Raw genomic sequence first — 22270 nt, 5'->3', positions numbered from 1 at the left:
AGGTCCCTGTCGTTTGCACCAAGTTTAATTGTCATTTTGTATCCATTTGTGAAAAGTTTTTTATAACAAATTTGTCACTTATCATTACAAACATAATATTATTTTAATACCAAAAATAGATCTTGGGCAACTTTCAAGCAATCAAGCTAGGTGACCTCTGTGACCATTTGACCCATTTCCATTTTGTTAATTCGTTATATTTGAGCTTGAGATTTAATTTCAACCTAACTTGACCCATATTAACTAAATGGGTCAGAGTTGTCCCTCTTTAAAGATGTATACTTTGACCTTCATGGTTAAACATCTAACACCAACAAATAGTCATTGCATTTCAGATGATTCAAAATCAATAAGGATGTGGCAACCATTACACATGTTAACCACTATTCATGAATTATCATGTTATGATTTTAAGTTTAGTTATCAGAAGAGTTTTTTAAGATTAAGATTTTAGAGTTGGCCATGAATTTTGTGGTAGAGTTAGCCATTTCCACTCATATATATATGAAAACGGGTCAATATTCTGCTCGCATTTGTTCCATAATGGTAAAATGCCTCAAATGTAAAACGTTAGCTAAAATGAATTGGGTTTAATCTGTTAAGTGGTTCAAATGTCATCTAAGGTGTATTGAAAGCTTACACCATCTAAACTTGTTTATTTTTAATTAATTACAGTAATATTTATTCATATGATTTCACTACTCCTTTTATGCACAATTTCTACATTATACTTCATAATTGTAAGCCGTTTGTACTTCATGTCTTCCTCATACCCTGGCCATTACTGGGATTGGGTATTGTTATTGTTGTTTAGAGATACGACTTTTGAATTGTACAAATGCATTAGTTGTTCACAAAGTTCAAAAAGTATTGGTAGTTCTGCCAAAACCCTACCTGACCCATTAGCAAGCATAGGAATCTGCCCTTTATATCTCAAAGAGTTCTCAATGAGTGGTCTGCCACATTCTTTACTATGTTTCGCCTGGGTGCCCACCAGATGAATCTGCAAGACTCGACCCCTATTAATGTGGATCACCTGATTTCCGTAGATATGGCTATAAAAGGAATTTCTTGACCTTGGTTTGCAAGAAATCAGAATGTGTTTCAGACTCTTGCTATCTACAGTGATGTTGATGTACATGTTTTGTTCAGGAATTGCAAAGAGTAACAGATCACATTTGCCTTTAAGAAAACTGAGAAGAAGTGTACCATTATTTTATTATTACAGGTATAATACCCGTACGCTGTCATTAAGTTTCAGGTTGTTTAGCATTTTGTTGAAACATAAATTGCATGTTAGTATAGTATTATGATTTATACAACAATCTTAACACATTCTGAACGATATTTATTTGTGCACTAATAGATTTTGAAGGTCTTCCACATCCTCCTTTTTTTTAATTTATTTAATTTTAGAGTTGCCTGTGTTTTCTACTCATATAGGAATATACAACATATCAATCATATAGGAATATACAACATATCAATACAGTATTAATGATGTTCAGTTGTTTTGGCTTGGGGGACTTGTGAACTAGTTATAAACGTTCAAGCAACAACATTTGGGGTACATTTCCTCTTTTTTTTGGTCTGGAGATAGGGTGTTTGCTCAAGCTTATTTTAAAGTTGGTTTCCAAACAAGCTTTTCACCCAGAAAGCTCAATAGCAAATAAGTCATAAGCCCTTTTAAATAAGCACCTAATCTTCATGTTGGCTACCCAAATTCTTTTGAGAAATTTTCGGATCCATTTGTTAAATCGTATTATGTTGTCGGCGACTTGGTGTGCTATTATCAACTATTTGAATCATTCCTGAGCTCACATACCCTTGTTGTCTACCACAAATATTAAGTGCTCATTAGCAAGATGACGTGTTTGTTTTCTGCCGCTTCTTTTTTTTTTTTTTGCCAAAAGGAAAATCATTGAAATATAATCGTCGAAAACTACAAGGCAAAGGCTTTTGTAGAAACAAGATTGCAACTTACCTTTTCACTCTTTAAAAGGTGTTAATATAATGTCAAAGATTCTTTCTAAATAAATATGACTAAAGTTACAAACATGTCACCACCAAACATAAACATATATTAAATATCACAAGCATACACACATACAAGCATATCTTTCAATAACTATAAAAGAAGCTCCTTAAATTCCTTTCCAAAAAAAATCACAACCATTGGATTGAAAAATAAGACTAAATTGTAACCTTTGGATTCCTTTGATGACTTCATATTCCTTTTCTAGGTTTTTATTACCTTAATTAATTTAATAGTTATTTAATTATAATAAACCAATCCTTTAATAAACTAATTAATCAATTAATACAATTTATTTGTTCCAATTAGCACCTGATGACTTACAAACGTTGCCTCACGTACCTTTTTCTTTCATTTTTTTTTCAAAATTTATTATTATTATATTTTAAAATTTATAATCAATTATATTTGTTTTGATTGATTTAAAAAAATTTTTTTTTTATTCGTTGTTATGTTTTCAAAGTTTAAATGGTTTAAACTTGTTTTTTTCAATATAAAATATTTTCTTCTTAGTTTTTTAGTTTTTTCTTTCTTTTTTTTTTTTTTCATTTTTTCATTTTAATTAAACAATTGCATATTATTTTTATTTATAGTTTGATATATGTTAAATTTTGTTTTAACATAGTTATTGATAAGTGTATGAATTTAAATTTACAATTTTTAGTTATTGAATTTCAAATATATCTCTTAAATTGATATGTGTATGAATTTAAGTTTACAATTTTTAAAAACATGAATATCAAATTTAACTTTTTTTTATCAACTCCCCCAAAGAAGATTTGGTAAAAGCCATGGTCACATGTTCGATCTTCTTCCCGCATGTGAAAGCTTACAATTGCTAACACTAACATTATACTCATGCAATATATTAGGATGAATATATTATGTTATAAAAAATAGTTAAAATTGGTTGAGAATCACGTAGTGATATCTGATACTAATGTTGTGCTAAAAGCCTTTTTGTTTTACAACTTAGGCACGACGTTATTTAATTTCACATATATCTTCGGTCTTAAATTGATAAGTGTTTTAAATATAAGTTTACATTTTTTATCAACATGAATTTCAAATGTAACTTTCTGTTTACCAACTCCTCCAAAGCAGAGTTGGTAACCACGTTGTCTACAAAAAACACGGTCACATACATGAGAAAGTTTATACATTTTAAAACTAACATAATACCCACACAATATATTGAGATAATATGGATATATTATGTCATAAAAATCATTAATATAGGTTGCGAAGTACATAATGTAGCGTGCTAGCAGCGGTGACAGGTGGTGGCAGTAACGACGATTGGTAGTGGTGAATGTGATAAGTAGTGTAGGTTATTGATGTAAAAAGAAAAGTATAGTTGATGCAGGGGAATTCTCCAAGATTTAGTTTTATTTGGTGCACAGATAAAACAAGACCAACTTTAATGAAACTGATATTGATGTGGTCATCCATAAACTTATAATTCAATGAGAACTTAAGATAAATGCCTCTAGTTTGTTAATATCTTTTACATATAATTTTTTTTGTTTTGTTTATGACTTTTATTCTAATAATACAATCATCTTTTCATGCGAGAATTCCAAAAACGCAAAATCAAAATTGTTTCAACACTTTTAGATATAAAGAACTTAATCAATATTAGTATCACTGTTATTCAATGTTTTGAAATTCAAATTATATTGTTGCGTAACTAATGCACGTAAATTTAATCACATTTTATTTGGTTACCCAAAACCTGATCCAAAAAACCCAAACCCGAACAACCCAAACCCGGATAACCCTAATCTTATTCGGTTTGTGTAAGGATCAAACTCGACTCGACCATTTTAAATGATTTTTTTTACCCCCACTGCGCCGCAGTGGGGTTGAGCACTCTCCACTGCGCCGCAGTGGAAAGTCTCAGACCTGCGCGAGAAAAACCCCACTGCGCCGCAGTGGGTTGGACACACTCCCACTGTGCCGCAGTGGGAGAAAAGGTATTTCTGAGTTCAAACAAGTTTTAGACATAGAAATAAACATAACAAAAGTAGAACTAGTTACAAAAGACAATGTACCAAAAGTTAGAAATTTCGACATGACCCATTTGTAAAATCATCGTCAAAACCTATTACGGATTAAGAGTTTTCCAAAGGTACATTTCAAACACAATCCAACACATTTCTAATACAAAATGACTCGATAGAAGTAACCAATCAATGTATCATGAGCCATAGTTCAAAGGGGTCTCTCCGGGTCCTATCAACGTTACCCTTATCCGCATTTAGCTAAAGCAACCAATATCCATAAAGCAACTTTAACTTCAATCTTTACATTACTTAACTTTCTTCCGCACCCGAGACAACCTATAAGAAGGGTAAACAACTAAAAATAATAAGCTAAACGCTTAGTGAATGCATACACATACAATCATAAACAAGTTACCATACAAAAGTGCATCAATTATAGCATATCAATTGATAGTCATCTCATTCATATCATTCATAATACTAGTAGGACTTTACCCACCTTCTAGTCGTAATCAACAATTTGGCTAGTAGGAATTTACCCACCTACTAGCTCTCATAAACAATTTGGCTAGTAGGAATTTACCCACCTACTAGCTCACACAATCAATTTGGCTAGTAGGAATTTACCCACCTACTAGCTCACACAATCATTTTCAACGTGGCCATGGATATTTTGGCTAGTACGAAATTTACCCACCTACTAGCTCTTACAACAACATGACTAGTAGGAATGTACCCACCTACTAGTTCTTACAAACAATCAACTATGAGTCATAGGAATTTACCCACCTATAACCTCAAATAACAAGAATATGTTTATATGCATATACACTCACCTTATTTGCGACCACAATTGCAAGATGACCATAAAACAACGTCTTTGCAATCAACCTATCAATTTACATTAAAAACACACATATGGTCATTCATCACATATAAGGTCACATAGCCATAATCACTAGCATTCCAACACCCAACCCATCATTTACACTCTTATATTAATCTTGGGTTAGTTCACATAACATGTATCTCTTAAATTATTTTCATATGGTCAGCTCACTTTCATACAAAAAGTTCCATTTTCATCATTTGACCAAGCTGCCTTCAAACGAGTGTAACTCAAGTTCTACTTACTCTTTTAACATGATTCCAGTGGCCAAATTTACATGACACATATACCTACCTTTTATCTTTAGTGACTAATACGTGAATTGTCCTTCAAAGGTGACTTCTGGTCGTTTTACCTTACTAACTTCAAATGACCATAACTCGAGTTCTACACCATATTTTGACCTCATTCCAGTGGCCACTTCTTCTTAACACATTTTGGTACATTTTATATTCAGTTACCAAGATATGAATTAACTTGCAAGAATGTGTTTTACCCGTTTTAATGACAGACACATAATCAGTTTTTGCTGAAAGATGAGCATGGCGCCCCTGACTTCAAAAATTCATATCTAGAGTTCTACTTCGTCTTTTTTAACCCATTCCAGTGGCAAAATTTATTTAACACAATAAGCTACATTTTCTTTTTAGGACTAATCAAGTGAAAATTCTGTCATGGGGGTGTTTAACTCGTTTCAAACTCAGGGACAGAATATGTCCAACTTAGTTCTTACTAGTATTCATCAATATCTATCATGCAACCCAATATAAACCCTAATTTGATTAACTTACAAGAACCCTTACTCATATTATAGCAATTTACTCAATATAAATAAAACCCCCAAATTTTCATACTTGCATGAATCCTAATTCTTAAAAGAAATCAATAATTGAAATTAGGTTATAAAGATTGTTATCTCAAGAACTCAAGGAATTAGTCTTGAATTAAAATATCCTCTTTCTCCTTTTTCTCTCTTGGAATTCGGCCAGCCCCACCCCCAAACACAAACCCTAGCTTTTTAATTTTGATGATTGAAGATTATTATTACATTCTTAGATGAATTCTTGAATTGTTTGGAAGAAATTGATTTGATTTAGATTGGAAGAGAAGAATCAAGAAAGATGAATACATAATGGAGAAATTGGGTTCAAGAATAGGTGGGAATGTGGTTGGCAACCTAAGGGAATGCCACACCCCTTTTCTAATTTTAGTGACTAAGATACCCGCTATTCGTTAAGGTTCCAACTAATTTAACCCTGTATTTAGAAATAAAATACTAGTAAACTATTTTAATGCCAAAACTATTAATAAGGTAAATTTTCATTGGCCTAAAAACTTAGGATGTTAGAGTTTAGGTTACGGGTTAATTTATAATTCTTCAAAACCCGATTAAGCCGAACCAAACAACCCAAAACACATTTAACCCGACCCATCAACACCCCTAAACCAGCTATGACAAAATGGTTATGTAATGCAGCGATTTACTCGGGTGGCTATGTAATGTATGCACCTATGTTTTTTTGGCTATACTATGTAAAATATGTACGGACCTTATATAGTATATCCAAAAAAAATACATAGGTCCTTACATTGGTTGACCCAAATAAAAAGGTCCTTACATAGTATAACCAAAAAAAACATAGGTGCATAAATTACATAACCACCTGAATAGGTTACTACATTACATAACCATTTTGTCATAGGTGGTTACATTTGTATGTCATTATCTCCTTATAATTATGCCAACAAAATGAATTTGGGTCAAATATATTTTTAAGGAACACAAATGAACACAAACAGGCTAAAATACTGCCATACAAAATTGACAAAAACATCTACCATGTAAGAGTGATATAGTTATGCAGCATACTTAATTGTGTTTGTAAGACATTCAAGAGCTCAAAAATAGTCTGAATGTCATGACTGTGAACATTAGACATAAACTAATAGACATTCACAAACATTAATGAACAAACAAGAGCGTTATTCGGTTTATGAAATTCCCACAATCCCACCAAACAGTTAATGAAAGTTTGAAGTTAGTTTACAGCCCTATCTATATCCATCTATGCTAATAACATAAAGCAAAACTCTGCTATGTAGAAATAAATATCACTAATAATGATATAAAAGAATGACCCATCACTCATTTCCCATGCAAATGAATAACTGAACGTCTGAACCTAAGAGAAATTTACTAAAATTCCAATAGGCATTACAAATGTGAACCAAACAAATAATCATTCTGAAGTAAACCCTTGTGCATAAATGATCTGTGTTTCAAAACAATGAACGTACATAAATACTTACAATGAAACAAACTCGCCTTGGAAGACAAGAACACGATACAACTGTGATTTGCTTCATAAAAACGCCTACCTAGTACTAAAAAGGAGAGGAAAAAACTTTACTATTCTCACCAGTTTTCATGACAATCTGTTATATGTAACTCACTTCACCGTTGTAATATATTGACTTTCTTTGTAACACAAAGCTTGTTATCATTTCCGAAGGGGATGAAAAGCACACCTATAACCTACAGCTATCGACCCGTTCCCCATTCCACAATTATGATAAGAAACCAACTCATGTTATATGTTACATGGCAGCTTGAAAAACCACCACAGGCTCAACTTGCATTTATGTGCTGCCAAGTGATGAAAATATCAGTAAGCGAATGTTATAAATAACCATATATGATGACAAAATAACAGAAAATGCAAGAAATAGGTGATAAAATAATTGCAAAACAAAAACAGAGGTGGCTTCTTGGCAATGGCAATTGTCAGTTTGTCACATACTTCCTGGGTCTTGGACACTCCAAAACTTACATTTGTAATTGTAACAATGTCTCCTCTACTGGGTTATGTTAATAAAAGAAGGAAAGAAAGAAACTGCTCAATGCCGCCTTCCGTGGGTTTTGAGCCCCAATACCTCGACGGTGTATGGGGGAGGCTAAGATGTAGATAGACCTTACCTCTAACAAAGTAGAGAGGCTGCTTCCATATTCTACCTATATGATAGAAAAGACCCTCCAACCTTTGCATGGGATGAGGATCGAACCCATGACCTTTGTCACCAAAATGGGATGAGGATCCAACCCATGACCTTGTTGGGTTATTGTTGTCTACGACCCAGCCCATTAAAAGGCTACTGAAATTTATAATTAAGGCTGCCGGCCTAAATTGATTGTGAAAGCAGAAGGCAGCAGGCCTTATTGCTTATTGGTGGCAGCAGGCCCCTTTAATCAATTAGGCCCGGTTTTAGGAAACTTGGGGACTAAGTTTAGTAAACCCTAATTTGTAGCCTATATATAAAATATCTCTTGTACATGTATTTGTGTGAAAAATCAATGAGAAAACCTCTTTCCCCCGTGGATTAGTTCACAAAGTTTAGTGTGAGATACCACGCTATATCTCGTGTCCTTCCTTCTTGTTATTTTTCTGGTTCTTGTATTCGTGTGTGTGTGTGTAGTTTATTCCTAACAGACCTTTGTCTCCAAAGGCTAGGATGTTAACCACTGATCCAACCATGCTTTGTTATGTTAATGTTTAACTAAAAAAGAAACTAGTCAAACATGATGACAGTTAGGCAATGTTTTAAATACCGGTATATACCGGCCGGTATTACTGGTATTTGAGAGTACTCCGGTATTTTAATCCCGGTATTTTTTAGGTATTTTCACTATTTCATACTGGCCGGAATTTCCGGTATTCCCGGTATTTTCAGGTATTATCGTTCCGGTATTTCCGGTGTTTTCATTTTTTTTTTTGAAATTTTTTTAAATATTTTTTTATGATACTTTAATGTTAGTTTTTGTTATTTGTGTAATTTAAACCTTATATTCTGTTATGAAATACCTATTTGTTATTATTTTTGAGTGAATTATAATAGTTTTTTGACTATTTCGTTAAATTGTAACAAATTTTGTAGAATAATAATAAACTAAACTAAAATAGTCGTACCGGCCGGTATTTTCGGTAATTCCGATAATACTGGTAATACCGGAAATTTTTTTCACACCGGTATGATTAAAATACCGGTTTTTAAAACATTGCAGTTAGGGATGGCAAAAGTACCCGTACCCGATGGGGATATCCGAAACCCGACATTTGTGGTCCGGGTTCGGGTCCGGGTTTGTGGGTCTTGGGCCGGGTATGGGGGTGGTTCTAATTTTTTTTCGGGTTCGGGTCCGGGTATGGTATTTGTCAAAAACCCGTATTTGTCAAAAACCCTTTCCCCAATCCTAACTTCAGGCTTTCCATTCTTCTAAACTTTTGTCTCTCCCAAAAACCATTCGATATCTAAAATTTAATAATCAATGGATTATAAGGATTATAAATCTAAACTTATGCTTCCTGGCAGACCATTCATATGTCAAGTTCTGGGTTTTTGCTTGATAATAAGGTATGTAAAATTGATAATATTGTTGCTCTAATATTCTAATACAGTATATCGATTCTTCATTATTTACGAATTTTAATTTAATAATTCCTTCTTTGTTAATTTGAACCATGTTATGTTGCTTAATTTTATCAGATTATTTCAAACATATATTTTATTTTCTAGTTCGTTTTAAATGAGAAAATCCAAACGCCAAATATAATAAAATTCTTATGATGTTTTTAACTTGATGTTTTAGCTTTAATTTTTAATTTTAAATCAACCATCTTTATTACATCAATCTGAAGAGTTTTAGTATATATGTTCAGTATATAGTGCCTAGTGAATTTATTCTATATTTATATGTCAATGTACTTATAATATATTTTTATTAGATAATATGGATGAAGAAAGAGCAAGTGGTGTTTCTAGTGTAGATGGTGACACTTCAAACACTCAACCACATGTCGATGCCACTCCAGACGTAAGCGCCAATCAATCACAACAAGAAGGGTTGAGCAGTCAACAAGATGCTACACAAACAGTGAATGGTACAAGGAAGAGGAAACTAACTTCACCTGCGTGGGACCATTTTGAACGGATCATGGTGAAAGGTGAACTTAAGGCTCAGTGTAATCATTGCCAAAAGTTGTTAACCGGAAAGAGTACTAACGGGACACGCCATTTACTTGATCACATGAATACATGTAAAAGGCGAAATAATAAAGATATTCGTCAGCAGATGTTATCAATGAATCAAAGCTCAAACCTTTCCTGCCATAACTTTAATGAAGAAACGTCAAAAAAGATCTTGCAGAGATGATAATCTCGCACGAATATCCACTTGTTATGGTTGAACATCAAGGGTTTCGAAAGTTTGTGAGGGGCCTTCAACCTTTTTTTAAAGTTCCATGTCGAAACACCGTCAAAAAGGAAATACTGAAGATTTACGAGTTTGAAAAGAAGAAAACACTGGGGTATATTGTATTTATTGTTTCACATTATTTGAAATTTACATTTTATATATTGATTTTAGAGTTTCTCAATTAAGGATTTTGGAGAGTAATGCAAGCAGAATCGCAATAACGACTGATATGTGGACTTCGAGTAATCAAAAAAAGGGTTTTATGGCGGTGACTGCTCATTTCATTGATGCAAAATGGAATATGCAAAGTGGAATAATGAGGTACAATTTAGTTAAAAAAAATTTTAAATATATTTTTTTAATGCAACTAATCAATTAAACTCTATACTAGGTTTATCTATGTTCCCTGTCCTCATACGGCTCAAGTTCTTGCTGATGTTTTATATGATACCTTGTGTGATTGGAACATAGATAGGAAAATATCAACGGTAACCGTTGATAATTGTACAACAAATGATTTATTGATAGACAAATTATTAGGAAAACTATCTTTGGAGTCTCTTATTCTGAAGGTTCGATTGTTCCATATCCGTTGTTGTGCCCACATCTTAAATTTAATTGTTCAAGATGGTTTGGCCCTGATTGGTGACGGGATAGAAAGAATTAGGGATAGTGTTTATTTTTGGGGATCAACTCCCAAAAGAATAGAAAAGTTTGAAGAAGCAGCACGTCACTTAGATATTCAGTCATCAAAGAAATTGTCCCTTGACTGCTAAACCCGTTGGAATTCAACATACCTGACGATGAACGTTGCTATTGATTACAAAGATGTTTTTAGACGTCTTAAGACCCGGGATAGTCATTATAAAACTTTACCAACAGAGAGAGATTGGGAGCTAGCTAAAATTATTTGTAAGAAGTTGAAGGTATTTTATGACGTGACTTTGTTGTTTACTGGTGATAACTATCCCACGGCAAATTTACTTTTCAAGTCTATATATGAAATACGATATGCATTGAACCAGTGGAGTGGAGATACAGAACAGATGATCAAGGATATGGCAAAGAATATGATTTCAAAGTATGATAAGTATTGGAAAGTTATTCATGGGTTTATGGGAGTGGCAGCCATTTTAGATCCTCGTTACAAGTTGAAGATTATGGAGTATTCTTTTCCAATACTCTATAGTAATGATGAAGATGTAGAGGCTGAAATTCAATTACATAAGGACTTTATGTATCAATTGTTTAAACACTATCAAGAAGATTTTGATCAGAATGCAAACAAGTGCGTTAATTCAACATCAAAAGATAAAATCACCGGAAGTGGGTTGTTTGACGACTATTCGTCATACGTGGCAGATGATAACATATCAGGTTAAGTTTATGATTTACTTTTATGTAGATTACTATCTTTTATATACTTAATGATAGTATATAGATAATATATAAACATTGTTTTATATCTTTCAGGAAGTACTAAATTGGAGCTTGACCTTTACCTTAAAGAGAAAGTTTGTCCACCAGATATCGATCTCGATATACTAGCTTGGTGGAAGATAAATGGCGTGAAGTACCCAATACTTCAAAGAATTGCTCGTGATATATTAGCAATTCCTATAACAACTGTTGCTTCCGAGTCTTCGTTTAGCACTAGTGGCAGATTGGTGAGTCCTCATCGTAGTCGCCTTCATCCAGATACATTGGAAGCATTAATGTGTGCGCAAAGTTGGTTGAAAAGTGAAATAAGAGGTAACCATTCATTTGATTGTGTTTATAAAGCTATACTATTTGTAACCCATATCTCTAATGTGCTATCATATTATATCTACTTAAATTTGTTCAAAAGAATCTGAAGCATATTGTCAAACAGTGGATAATGACTAGGATGATGATAATCAGGTAATATTTAGTGAATAAGCCATTTACTTGTATATTTATGTTTTCTCTCTTTATATTAATAGTGTTTTTTGAAAAAATTTAATATTGTAGGTGATGAATGAATGCTGAACTTGAGAAATCAATGGCATATTGGAATGAAGACTTGTGACAATGAAGATCAATGTTATTTCTATGTTTCAGATTTGTATTTTGGTTTTTGTCATTTGGATTTTTTTTTGTTTTTGATGTTAGTGATTATTTAAACTTAAAGAATCAGTTGGAAACTTGAAAATGTTAGAAGTTCATTATTGTTTGATGTTTAAATTGTTAACTTATGAATGAATCATAACGGGGATCCCCGATACCCGTGGGGAAACCCGTTAACCCCACAGTTAGTTAGTAAACGGCTACCCGTCGGGTATGAGGGCGGGTTTGGGACTGGGTTTTTCTAACCGGTCCGGGTCCGGGATTACCATTACCCGGACCATACCCGGCCCGTTGCCATCCCTAATGACAGTCATCTGAAGCGTATTTTAATGCATAAAATCTACTTAAAACACTTTACTTAGAAAGGTAGAAATATTGTTGATAGTTAATGTAATCATATTTAGCACATTATTAATATAGAAACCAAAAATTAGTTTGCGTGACAGAGCAACCTGCATAAAAATTAGCGATTTTGCCCATTTACCCAACCCATCCATTTACCACAACTAAGAGGGCATCTACAGATCTACCATGATCCCTCAACTAAAACTATCATACGCATAAAGTAATCACATATTATGTGTGAAATTATATATATTGGTATGTTTACAGGAACAAATATCAAATGTCAAGAGCATTATGGCATATTGGTAAGCCTATGATTTCTCAAGTACTTAAAAAGCATTATGGTTTTAACTATTTTATGCTGAATATTGATAATAGTGATCTATATCATTATAAGAGACTCGCCTCTTGAAAGTAACCCAGTCAATCAGGAGATTTAATTGACCACTCGAACATTGATTTAACCTATTGTCCGTTTCTACTTTTCATTTCATTTTTAACAGTTCAATTTGATTCTTATTAGACGGGCAGTGTGGAAAGGTAGATTATCAGGGTCGTTTAAAAAACCTGATTGATGGTCACAGGGATCGCTAGACCAGCTATGATTTCCGTTCTGGATCACCAGAAGCGGATCAGGGTTGTAAAATAGGTCCGGTCAGGTTTGCCTGGAACACTTTTCCCAAGGTATAAAACACTTATTATAACTTGTGTGTTAATTACGATTACTATTATAAACTATTTTCTCCGATAGAGCAATATAGCATATTGCAATTATTGAAAACACAGAATGCAGATTCATTTGACCCGTTTCCTTATAAGCCAACTTTCCTTAAAACCGAATTGACCATTACAATTATAACTGAATATGAACTAATAAGTAACTAGGACAAAATTGGAGTCTTCAACTTAAGAACTAATGTCCCCTCATGAAAAAATATTCACATAAAAAAAATACAGGAGAAAGTTAGACATGATGATATGCAGAAGAAGGTTAACCTTGCTCAATTAAAGAAAAAAGCAAACAGTTGTGTCAAATGGCTATTATTCACAGGGAGGTAGGGGTGGGTAGCAGACATTATGATAATTGATAAATCGTATCAAACTGCATAATTCAGTTCTTTTGGATTCAGATAAGCAAATGACTATTTAATTGGCTATTAAACTTGTCAACATTAATGCTATTGTGATGCTTAAACTAACTTACCCTTGAGTAGCATATTTAAGAGAAAGAAAGACAACACACTTCGGTATGCTCTAAATCATTTGTTTCTCTATGCACAAATAGTTTTTCAACCACAAGATATAAGTTCGAAAGAAAAAAGGCATGCTTTGCAAAAGAAAACCCCCCAAAAAATATACCTGAAGAAAAAAGGCACTGCATTAGTAAAGACCTACCTTTTGGAAAACTTATATTTTGTACTCTTCAACATGCATCCACTTTGTAGCAGACCATTTATTTCCTTTAATCACAGGACAACCACCTGAAATTGAGCAAGCTGAATCTTATTAACTGATAGATGCATACGAATCAAACTACATGATGCACAAATCCCAACATATATTAAGCATGAAGTGGTTTTCTTGTGATTTGAAGATTAAGTTGAGCATTAAAACTACGTTTGGATGGTACAAATGAATTGGGTTCCACAGAGAACATACCATGCAAACTACTTGGATCCAATGTTGCATCGGGCCTCATGCTCCAGAAAAGTAATGCATCACCCATTTTTGGTTTCACATGAATACCCCTTTTAGCACACTCGGACAAATTATCCCACCCAGGCTCAGAGCTATAATTTCCTTGAGCAGCAGGGAAAACTGTCTCCCCCCCTTCCTCGACATCTGACCTACAAAGCATACCAAATTAATCAATTTAACTGTTGAATCAAGCGGTTGCAGAAGACACGCTGTAGGTTGCAATTAGATCTGCCAATTTCCTCATTTACTTATGAATGGGTAATTAAGGTTTATGTTCTATCTAGAGGGTAAAACTGATGGAACAAAACAACTTGGCTAAAATGGGAACGGAACAAATGGCTGAGAAGGTCAAACATTCCCGACGTATATTTTGAAGCATACGACCTCCTAATTTGCCATATTTAAAACTTTCAATCATCACTTTCTCACAATTGGCATAAGTGTTTTGGATGAACTCGAATCGTACACAGCTTATCCATTCTTACCCATTACCCAGTCTTATAACTGGCCTATTTTGCCACTTCTAATAGGGATGCATCTAATGTATAGACAAATGCAACATAAATACATCCCACTCACAAATACATAAGAACTGTAGCAATTCGTTGGCCTCCATTTTTGGTATTGAACTCATCAAGGAAGTAATCAAAGTGAGGCTCGTATTTTTGTCCTTCTTCATAGTGGAGCACTTGCAGTCCTTCTCCATGCTCTGTTAATAAAAGGGAAGCTGGTATAAGTGACTTATGTTCACATCAACTCCACAAGAAATGCAAGTAGCTAACAAATTTTGATCACATAATGCAAATACATTTCCACAGTTATAAACTTATAGTCCCCAAACCAGCAGATTTAAAACCTCTAAAAACCATGTACAGTATTAGAACGTCCAACTCTTGATAAACACCCCAAAACTAGATGACAAAAGAGTTTAGAATGTAAACGTGCCAAAAGAGCAACTAAAAGCTAGCTATTCTACTGTGCTACATGTAAAATCACTGGCCCCCATTTATAATTCCCAACGCAGCAATTTTAAAAGACCTGCAATCCCGATTTTACTTTAATAGAAGACTATCTCTATACGTGAGCCAAAAACTAAACGAACAAGTGATAAGAGTTTAAACAAGGCAAAATAGCGAAATGAATGCTAAAAGGATCTCTATTTTTAATGCAACCAACATATGAAAATGACGTAAAGGCTGGGATAGTAACCATATGATATTCAAACTCCATACCTACAGGAATAAATGAGAAGTCTGCTATCCTTTTCTCTATAGTCCGTATGATTTTATCTCTTCCCCTCCTCAAAAATGTTCCTGAGCTTGTACGCACTCTGAAAATGGAAAACAGGAGCTTTCGTCAACTCGTCCAAAAAAAACAAGCAAAAGAATATTCCTACAACATCAATATCAGCTAAAAGTAATATAAGTAAATACGAGAAAGTTGACAGCAGATACCTGCTATCTTTACTCTGACCAGTCTTGCTATCAACAACTGTTGACTTTGCCATGTGAGGCTTTGCAAGATTTATTAAATAGTCACACTCTCCCTTGGACTATTTCACAATACAAAACGATAATTAATACCAAAATTTCAGATTTGATTACAATGTTCATACAAACTAACAGAGCAAACTGGATCAAACTTGATATGAAACATTTGATCAATTACTTTTCTTAAAAATAAAAACTTAAGCTCAAAAACGCACAATACTTAGGTAGATATGATATAAGGCAATGTTAGTGGTTTTCAGTTATAAAATGATTGGCAATGTAATAGAACCGAATATATATATATATGTATGTATATAAATATATAGGGTAACACTCCGGTGAGAACACTTTTATAATAAGAACGGTGAGAACGCTTAAAAACATCATTTTGATGCATTAAAAGTCCATAAAACTAACATAGTGCATAACTAATTATCATTATTTAAGTATTTACCAACACATTGATCCGTCAAAATCGAAAAAATCACGTTTTTTGTTTTGTGCATCCATCTTGAATGCATATTCATCAAAATGATGCATCCAACAAAAAACGTGATTTTTTCGATTTTGAGGGATCAATGTGTTGTTAAACACTTAAAATCTTAAATAATGATAATTAGTTATGCACTATGTTAGTTTTATGGACTTTTAATGCATCAAAATGTAGTTTGTAAGTGTTCTCATTTGTTCTCATTTTAATTTGGTTCTCATTTGATAAAACTAAACATGAGCACAAGGGCATCCTTAGATACTATATGGATGTGAAAAACCCATATAGTAGAAAAGCCCAGAAGAGGATTTACGGACAAGCTACTCACCAAAAAATTGTGATATAAAAAGGCTCTAGGCTCCCAGGATAGAATCTCAGTCCACTGATCTCCTCGCTTTGCCAATTCATCAACATCACCCCTGCACACCATATCAATCAAGTTCAACAATATCATGTCACAAGGAAGATGATAACAGAAAAAATTATGACACCAATGCAAAATAATAGGCATTTAAAAATTACTGAGGAAAAGTTTACATCTTTGAAACAAACACAGCTGTTAAAACTATTATTTGCATATACTCACATAAAAAATGAAATGCAATCAATATAACCACAAAAAAGAACAAAACTAAACCTAATCACCGTTGACTTAAACCAGCAAAGTTGGATAAGTTGTTTAACATCCTTGCCTCTGACAACAGAGATCATGGGTTCTATCCTCATGCTTTGCAAGACCGGATGTCCTTATATATCTTAGATAGGGCCTGGAAACAACCTCTCTATACCGTCGTGATAGGGGTAAGGTTGTCTTATTGTCTACATCTTAACCTCCCTCATACACCACCGTCGAGGTATTAGGACCCAAAACCCGTGAAAGACGGTGTTGGGTGCTTATTTACTTACATTGACTTATACAAATATATTTGAAATAACGAGCATAGTGCCCGCGCGTTGCGGCGGTTAGAAGGTGATGACAATATTAAAGGGAGGCGGTGGTGGAGATCGAGGGAGGCGGTGGAGAAGGAGGGCGACGACGGAGGGTGATAAAGTCCGATGAGAGTGTGTAATGATTAAAAAGAATGAGGGAAAAGACGGTATATAAAGGTTTTATATTTAAATAGGGGTATTTTGGGAAGAAAAAAAGTGCTGAATTTTAAGAAATCCAATACTCTTTGTAAGGGAGTATTGAAATAATATAATGCATTTATATTGAATCGATTACCAAACTCGGAGCTCGAAACTCGACTCGAGCTCAACCGACCTTTCATTTTCAAGCTCAAGCTCGATAATACTATATTTATTTATGTGAAAAAAATATATAATACATAGCTAACATAGATCACATCCCTCTCATTAAACCTAAAGAATCAATTACATTTAAGATCCTATATATACATATATATATATATATATATATATATAATAACACGGTGAGCATAGAGAAAAAAAAAAGATGACGTACACAAGTAATCGTTTGCGTTTGAAAGTGATGTGAGTGTAGTCGCCGGAAGCATCGCCGACGGGGAGAGAAAAGATGCCAAGAGATAAAAGAACAAGAAGGACAATAGTAAGCATTAAAAGCATTGATAAGACTAATGCCGTCATCATTGATGATGATGATGACCTTTTTCCTTGTTGATGATGACGTCCTCCAAATATGTTCCTTCCTTTCCTCATCATTATTACAATTTCTTTCTTCTTTCCTTTTTTTTTTTCCTGAATTTTATTTATGGAAGACGTCTGTCTGTCTGTCTGTCTGTTTGACTTTTCTTTTGGGATTTTCAGTTGAGTCAGATTAGAGGAGCACGGAAGAAGGAAATAGGGCGTTTTGGAAATCCATAGATTTCTGACAACTCCGTGTGCTATTGTCAAAAATTGTCAACACAAATAGTTTTCAAAGACAGTCAATTAAAAAATTATAAATTATAAATCTGTTTTTTAACACCTTTATCATAATTAGGACACATTCTCTATAAGAGTGTATACTATAAGCACAGTGGCAGTGTTAGAGTACTCATAACTTGAAATCGTATCAGCGACTCGAGAGAACCCGAATTATTTTTCTACATAAGAGAATAAAATTTTTTGAAACTATACATAATAAACTTCAAATTTAAATGTAATTATATTATAAATATTAGCATGATACTTTAAAGTTCAAACTTAATTATCCGAAAACATAAGCATAAACTAATTTACAATTTTATTAAAAGCTTTTTATAAGAAGAAAAATAAAATTGACCAAATTTGACCCGAGTCGGTCGAGGTTTGACCGACTCGGTTGAGTCTGACCAAAGTTGACCCGAGTTTTAACCGTTGATTGAGTTTTAGTCCGATTCAGCCGAACCCGACTCATGAAGGAGCCGATTCTGAGTTTGAGCTCGAGTTGTAGCCGAGTATTACAACACTTGTTACAGGTGGTTATACAAAAAAAAAACTCAAGGATAACTCCAAGATGGAGTAAGACCAGGAATACTCATTTATGTTTATTCGCCTTTTTAACTTAATTATATTTTAAAGTTTTGAACATAATAAACTATTCTAATTAATTGAATCCGAGTTTGAAAAATCTCATTTGTGATAATGGATAAGATCATTTAAAATTACAAACTTAATTTAATTGGGCTCATTCGACTTAAATAACTTTTGAAGCTTGAAAATCTCACTTTATTCGAAGAAAATGTGATGATAACATGAATGAAATATAGATAAAGAAGATGAAGTATAATATATCAATATAATACTATATTTTGCAATAAAAACTTATATATATAATTATACATTATTAAATATTTCGAATCTTACGATTCAAGTCATGTTTTGAGTCACGAGATAAAACATTAGATTCTGAGTCGAGTCAAAAGTATTGTAGTCGATAACTATCTATACATGTACTCAAATATTAGTAAAAAAATTTGTTCTCAGGTTAGTCTGAGAAGACGGGGTTTACCCTATTAATCGTTGTGCCTTCAGACGGATTGGTAAAGAGTTTTCTCCCATCCGGTATTTATAAGAGACATTTCTATTTCGATGGAGCTCTCTAGCGCGTACTCGGTTAAGACAATGTATGATAGACCTTCAACCATCGAATTGCGATACGAAATTTCCAACTAAATTAATTTTTTTTTTTTTTACAAAAGATTTTCCAATTTTCAAGGGCTAAATTAAAATGAATTACAACTAGTAAGAAGTAAAAAGTTAAAATGAACAGAACACGACCACACTCACATAAAGATCATACTGAAACCCTAGAGTGATTTGGGTTACACTCAGACAAGACCAAAAATGTCAGACAACATCCCATTTGAAATCCAAATGGAAATCATTCAGAGAATGCCAGATACAAAATCGTTGACTCGGTACCGATCGGTGTCCAAAGCATGGAAGTCGGTGATCGATAGCAAAGAGTTTGTTAACGCTCACACCCTCCGCCTAACTCATAATGATCACGCCCATCATCACCTACTCATAAGAACGTTACAAGATTGCGGCGAAGAACCGTTAAATTACCTTTCCGTTGTCGATGAGGACACTTTTCCACATCAAAAGGTCAGTGTTTTCGTTCCCGATTCGGTTAAAAAATTTAGTAAAATTGATTCAGAAATTATCGGTAGTTGTCATGGCTTGTTTTGCTTGTACTATTGTGACACGAGTACCGCTGTTATCTGGAATCCTACGGTTAGGAAAACTGTTGCCACTGTACTACCCAATGTGTTATGCGAACCGTATTATAGGACTATTGTTGGTTTTGGAGTTTGTCCTTGCGGTCTTGACCCTAAGCTTGTCAAGATTACGTATGTTCGGTCTTTTAGTGAAGTACAAGATGTAAATGCTAGGACCCAAGTTGAGGTATTTATGTTAAGTTCGGGAGGGACTTGGAGAAGTCCGTTAAGTAGCAACCTTCCTCATAAAATGATTGGATTTAGAAATTCTCAAGCAGTTGTAGACGGGTTTATTTACTGGGATGTTGTTAATAGGATTAATTGGGATGATGGAGATAGGAAACTAATCATGTCGTTTGATTTGACGAGTGAAGAATTCACTAAAGTAAACCTCCCTGATTGTTTAGCACTTAACCCCGCGCGGGTATCTGTCGGTATCTAACCTAAGGGAGTCTCTTGCTGTTATCGAGTTTGATAGCTTCACCAGAGTAACTTGTGATGTGTGGATGATGATTGGGCATGGCTGTACTAGATCCTTTAATAAGCTATACACCATTAATGCACCGCCCGTTGTACCAGTAACATTGGGATTCCGAAAGAGTGGTGCACCCATAATGGAAGTGGAAAATGACGACGAAGTTAGTTGGGCCTCTGCACCCGGTGCACTTGCTATTTATGAACCAGAATCAAAAAGCATCACTTACACCGGAATCGATGGATTACACAATTACTTTTTTGTGTGTTCCTATGTTGAAACACTACTTTTGCTTGGTAATTGAAATTGCAGTGATTGTTTCGCCAACAATAGAGGACAAAGATGCAAGCAAAGTTTTGGAAAGTTATCGAGATTCGAGGGGTTAACATTGGCATATTGTAGCCTTCGTCCTTGTAAACACCCTTTTAGCCTTCATGCTTTTGTTATCTGTGAGATCAATGCTTTAACATTAGTTATGTTGAATCTCACATCATTATAAATATTATGTACTATGTACTATTACTTTGTTGACATTTAATCGTTATGTTTAGCGTTGGTCTAATCTCTACTTCAACTCTTTTCTAGCTGTCATGCTCACTTTGCGAGAGAAGTATAGTATTTATGTTTTGTTATTTTCGTTTTTTTAATAATGTTATACCAGGTGATGCTTTATCTCATTGATATATTTGAGCCTTCGAAGGTACAACCTTAGTAACACACATCAGTTTTCCCCAATATTGGATCATAAATCACTACAATATGCGTGAAGATATTAAGTTGCAGCCCATTGCTGTCAAGTTGAAGGCCTTAATATCTTCACGCATATTGTAGTGATTTATGATCCTAGATGTTAGAAAAGGTGCCACTGAGAGTAAAGTTACGTTCACCACTAATATATCAATTTTAAATGGTGAAATTTATTGACCAAGTAAATGTAGAATCTAGTGTGTTGAAGAATATTGTCGCTAGTTCTGATAAAGAATCGACAAGTTTTAGGTCTTCTTTGCCTAAGACGATTGTTTTGGGGTCATAAGTTTCTTGACCTTGACCCGAATTAACTAAGACTTTAAACAAGAATCTGAAAATTTCAATATGAAGATTCTTGTTCCGCGAAGTAATATTGGCACACCGTTTAGTATTGAGTTTTGTTTTCTTCTCGCCCTTGTAGCATTCATAATCAATCATATAGCATGTTTGCTGATCTCTTCGAATCATCAACCTTGCCTCTGTTGTATTGCTTAAGCAATACGCTACCTTTTTGACATAGAGACTGTCAAACACATTTACAAAGTCACCAAAGAAGTTTATTTGATGGTTTATTACAGAGTTCATGTCTGTGCAATATGTTTCCTTTGCTTCATATTTGTGTATTAACCATTGTTCTTATTGTCCTTTATGATGTAGTAGAGATATTTGGGTTTGAATTTGTCATTTAGATGTTCAATTTGAAAATCTTCTATTTAGTAGGTTTTTATATATTGTATATTGTTAAGTAGCGTAAGAAAAAAAAATCTTGTAAGATAGTGTATCCCGTAAGGTAAGAAAATAAAATCCTGTAAGATAGTATATCCCGTAAGGCAACTAGGCAAGAGATGTATATTTTTGCCGTCTTTACTTAATTTTGGGCTAATTGATATAGTTTCGTCATAGAAATCTTACCAGATAAATTTAACATGTATGAATCATGTTTACCATCTTTTTATTTTATGCACTACAGGTATGATATGCTCTCTATTTTTCTATCTTGCTAATATGTTGTGGGAAATTGTTTGTGTTTAAACTCTGCCATGTTACGTTGTAGCCTACAATCCACAATATTAGGATGCCTAAGCAGAGCATTG

General features: G+C 33.8%; 1 protein-coding gene and 2 long non-coding RNA genes across 4 annotated transcripts; 1 reads left to right on the top strand and 2 right to left on the bottom strand.

Annotated features, from left to right (window-relative positions):
• Positions 1 to 4149: 4149 nt before the first annotated feature.
• On the bottom strand, positions 4150 to 4933 carry LOC122602613. Its single transcript, XR_006324338.1, has 2 exons — positions 4878 to 4933; positions 4150 to 4377 (listed from the first exon to the last, which is right to left on the bottom strand). It is a non-coding gene; the product is annotated as an uncharacterized LOC122602613 (long non-coding RNA).
• A 2234-nt stretch (positions 4934 to 7167) lies between these two features.
• LOC122605087 (probable prolyl 4-hydroxylase 3) lies at positions 7168 to 18170 on the bottom strand. Of its 2 annotated transcripts, XR_006324543.1 has the most exons (9): positions 17755 to 18170; positions 16618 to 16708; positions 15764 to 15861; positions 15542 to 15639; positions 14889 to 15018; positions 14271 to 14458; positions 14007 to 14092; positions 11681 to 11866; positions 7168 to 7577 (listed from the first exon to the last, which is right to left on the bottom strand). XR_006324543.1 is itself a non-coding variant. In XM_043777965.1 (8 exons), the coding sequence occupies exons 1-7, from the start codon at positions 17970 to 17972 to the stop codon at positions 14019 to 14021; spliced, it is 897 nt and encodes a 298-aa protein (XP_043633900.1). In that variant the 5' UTR covers positions 17973 to 18170; the 3' UTR covers positions 7168 to 7577; positions 14007 to 14018. The 2 variants fall into 2 exon arrangements, 1 of the variants encoding a protein (XP_043633900.1); XM_043777965.1 differs by lacking the exon at positions 11681 to 11866.
• LOC122605088 lies at positions 11833 to 12236 on the top strand. Its single transcript, XR_006324544.1, has 3 exons — positions 11833 to 11930; positions 12028 to 12080; positions 12171 to 12236. It is a non-coding gene; the product is annotated as an uncharacterized LOC122605088 (long non-coding RNA).
• Positions 18171 to 22270: the final 4100 nt, after the last annotated feature.

This window comes from Erigeron canadensis, chromosome 6 (assembly GCF_010389155.1).
Source record: "Erigeron canadensis isolate Cc75 chromosome 6, C_canadensis_v1, whole genome shotgun sequence".
NCBI lineage: Eukaryota > Viridiplantae > Streptophyta > Magnoliopsida > Asterales > Asteraceae > Erigeron > Erigeron canadensis.
The sequence above is the reverse complement of the archived record's forward strand: the minus strand, read 5'-3'. Positions and strand labels throughout refer to the sequence as shown.

Bases quoted from the DNA above. Each gene is read 5' to 3' on its own strand.
- LOC122605087 (XM_043777965.1), bottom strand. From the start codon at position 17,972: ATGATGAGGAAAGGAAGGAACATATTTGGAGGACGTCATCATCAACAA. The intron at 15,640-15,763 runs GTATCTGCTGTC...TTCCATTTTCAG, and splicing joins GGTCAGAGTAAAGATAGCAG to AGTGCGTACAAGCTCAGGAA. The intron at 15,019-15,541 runs GTATGGAGTTTG...TTTTATTAACAG, and splicing joins CTTCTCATTTATTCCTGTAG to AGCATGGAGAAGGACTGCAA.